The 3192-nt window shown below is 68.4% G+C and overlaps 1 protein-coding gene across 1 annotated transcript; it reads right to left on the minus strand.

Moving 5' to 3' along the window:
* On the minus strand, positions 1 to 2507 carry LOC138101967 (serine/threonine-protein kinase pim-1-like). Its single transcript, XM_068999712.1, has 5 exons — positions 1950 to 2507; positions 1778 to 1828; positions 1186 to 1552; positions 365 to 541; positions 1 to 107 (listed from the first exon to the last, which is right to left on the minus strand). The coding sequence occupies exons 1-5, from the start codon at positions 2505 to 2507 to the stop codon at positions 1 to 3; spliced, it is 1260 nt and encodes a 419-aa protein (XP_068855813.1).
* Between the last annotated feature and the right edge of the window lie 685 nt (positions 2508 to 3192).

Genomic DNA, 3192 nt, shown 5'->3' on the forward strand with positions numbered 1-3192 from the left:
CTATGGATGATGAATATCCTGCAGCCAAGGATCACACGACAGGTCTTCTAATGAGGGCCTGTCCAAGGAGTGCAGGGACAGACACCATCTGATCAGTTCCTTGCAGTCTGTGGGGAGAAACCAGAAAGCGCCGGTCAGTTGCAGAAGGCTCCTGTCCGCTTTGCCCCACTATTGCCATGCCCAGGCCATGCCATGGGGGCTCCGAGCTGTGCCTGAACTTTCCCATCCATTCTTTGTTTTGGAGGAGAGCAGGAGAGCGAGGCATGTGCCACCTCCTCGGCAGCTGCCAGAGCGGGATGCTCATGAGCCCGCTGCTGTCTCCCAGTACTGCTATTCCCCCCGTGCCGCAGGGATGAGCATCCACCTTGAGAGAGCCGTTCTGGGAGCGACAGCTGGCCCCAGCTGATGTTCCGGCCCTTCGGGAACGGGTGCCGCCCGCAGACCATCTGGTGCAGCACGATGCCCAGGGACCAGACGGTAGCTGCCTCGCCGTAGTACCAGCCAAAATGGGTCCATTCCGGGGGGCTGTACGCTGGTGTTCCTACGGAATAGAGAGGCACTTCATTAGCGGGATGCTGCCTGCTCCCGGAGCCTCGCCCCAGCATCCCTGGGCACGCAGGGGCCGCACCGGTGGCACGCGGCATGACCCGCTGCCCTCTCGCCAGCGCCTGTGACTTGTGGACAAACTGGGGGTTGTAAAAGAAGCCACCGGTGTCACAAGAGGGCAGCGGAAGCCCTGGCAAGGCTCAAGCATTCCATGCAAAGGGAAAACCCGCTCAGTGCCGGGGGTGGGAAAACCATGCCTTCACCCTCCCTGCCTGCATTGCCCCAAAAAAACATTCTGAAGCCAAGGCAAACAAGGCGAGCTGAGCAGTCCAAGCCGGTTCTTGCCTGCACACCAAACCGGCGGGTGCACAGCTTCTGGCCCCCCCCCCTCTGCTACCCCCACCCATGGGTGTGTTTTTGTCACACTGGCTGCCCCAGCCCCAGCGCCAGTCCTGGGCAGAGTGGCTGGCGAAGGCTGCCAGCAGGGCTGGAAGATGGCCCCCCGGCCACCCGCACTCAAAAGCAACTGGGCTGAAAACTCGGTCCCATGACTGGCATCAAAAGGGAGAATCCCCGCTGCCACAGCCAGGTTGGGCCGCGAGATGCCGGCACCGGGAGCCTACCCTGGTGAGGACTCACCTGCAAAGCTGGTGTAGGCTGTGTCTTGCAGGTAGGTGCCGCAGCCAAAGTCAATCAATTTGGCCTGGCCCGTGGCCAGGTCAACCAGGATGTTCTCTGGTTTCAGGTCCCTGTGAAGGACCCCGCAGCTGGTGCAGTGCCGCACGGCCTCCAGGACCTGGCGGAACAGCTCCCGTGCCACCTCCTCGGACAGGAAGCCCCGCGCTCGAATGAAATGGAGCAGGTCCTGAGACTGCTCCGGCCGCTCCATCACCAGCACCACGTTGCTGGGCAGCTCGAGCCACTCGAGGAGCTGCACCACACCAGGGAAGCCGGTGGACACCTTGTCCAGCAGCACGACCTCGAGTGGTGCGCTGGTGCCGTTGGGCTGCGGGAGGAGCACGATGCCGTCAGTGGGGCTGATGCCGTGCCAGGGCTCGGGAAGCCCTCGCCCAGCCCGGGATGCTCTGCGCCCTCCGCTGCCCCCACGCCCGCTCTCCCCCGAGGCGTCCTGGCGCCTTCCACCCTCCCGGGCCTCGGCTCATCCCCGCCCGTCATGCCCCGCCTTCTCCCGCTGCCCACCACCCCCACCCCATCCCCCCCGCTCACTCACCAGCTCGCCCCAATGACGGATGCGGGTCCGTGGCACCCATTTGATGGCCACCTGCAAGCCAAGGGGAGCAGCGGGCTGAGCTCGCCGCCCGCCCTGCCGAGCCCCATCCTCCTTCTCCTGCGCCCTCCTTTGCCCCCCGCCTCCTGCGCCCGCCGCCGGCCCCGCCACTCACCGGGGCGCCGTCCGAGAGCCGCGTGGCCGCGAAGACGCTGCCGAAGCCGCCGCGCCCCAGCAGCGAACCCTCCAGGTAGCGCTCCCTCAGGCCCTGCAGCGCATTCCCTGCCGGCGAGACGCGGCTGTCAGCGCTCGGCCCGGGGCCAGAAACGGCCGCCGGGCGCTCCTCAACCGCCCCGGGCCGGGTATCCCCAGATGTTGCCTCTTTCGAAGGGGACACCGGCGGCTCGGGGGCGGGGGCCGCGCTGCCGAGCGGAAGAGCTCGGACCGGGGAAGACGCCGCGGACGCGGCGGGAGCGGCCGCGCCGTCTGTCTCCTCGGCGGGTCCCGGGAGGAGCCGGGGCCGGGGCCGGGGCCGGGGCCGGGGCCGGGCCAGCCGGAGCCAGAGGCTAACAGTGCTGCCCAAGAGGCAGGCACTGATGCCCGCCCAGCGGCGCCACCGCCAGTAGGGCAAGAGCCGGGCGGAGGCGAGACCGCGGCGGGACGCCCGGGGGCGGGGAGGGCGCAGCCCCGCCCGGGGCCGGGGGCGGGCCGGGCGCATGGCCCGGCCTGGCATGGGGAGAGGGAGGCCGCGGAAGGGGCGGAGGGGGTGGAGCACTGAAGGGAGAGCGGGACAGGGGATGCGGGACACTGGGAGAAGGAGAGGAGGAACAGGAGAAGGAACGCAGAGGGTCTGGAGAACCGCTGCTCTTGTATTGCTCTTCTGCTGCTGCCGCTGCTGCTGCCGCTGCTGCCGCTGCTGCTGCTGCCGCTGCTGCCGCCGAAGCGCTGGGAGCGTTGGTCCGCGTGTCCGTGTGTCTGTTGCCCGGGTGTCCGTTTTTCCCCCGCGCGCCCCGCGGCCGAGCCCCGCGCGCCCCGGGCCAGCACGGGCCGCTCCGGGGCCGAAGCGGAGTCCCGGAGCATCTCTTCCTCCCGCAGCCGCGCCAAACGCACCGTCTTGTTTAGCTTCTTCTTCACCAGATTGTAACTCTTCCTTGCGGCAGTCTTGCAACTTGCCCCTGCTGCTGCTGGCTCGCCCCGCGCCGCGGTCTCTTGCTCGCGAGCAACCAAAGCGCTGTCCGCGCTTTTCGCCTGGAGCAGAGCAAAGTGCTGAATGAGGAGCCTGCCAGCGCCAGGCAGAGGCAGCCCCGTGGGAGGGCAGAGCAGGACGTGAGGAGGGAGACGTGCAGCCCCTGCGCGGTGCAGCGCTGCTCCCCGGCCGCTCGGCGTGGGCAGTGCGAGCGGCGGGGCCGTGCCCGGCG

Source organism: Aphelocoma coerulescens, unplaced genomic scaffold (genome assembly GCF_041296385.1).
Source record: "Aphelocoma coerulescens isolate FSJ_1873_10779 unplaced genomic scaffold, UR_Acoe_1.0 HiC_scaffold_60, whole genome shotgun sequence".
In the NCBI taxonomy this organism is placed as follows: domain Eukaryota; kingdom Metazoa; phylum Chordata; class Aves; order Passeriformes; family Corvidae; genus Aphelocoma; species Aphelocoma coerulescens.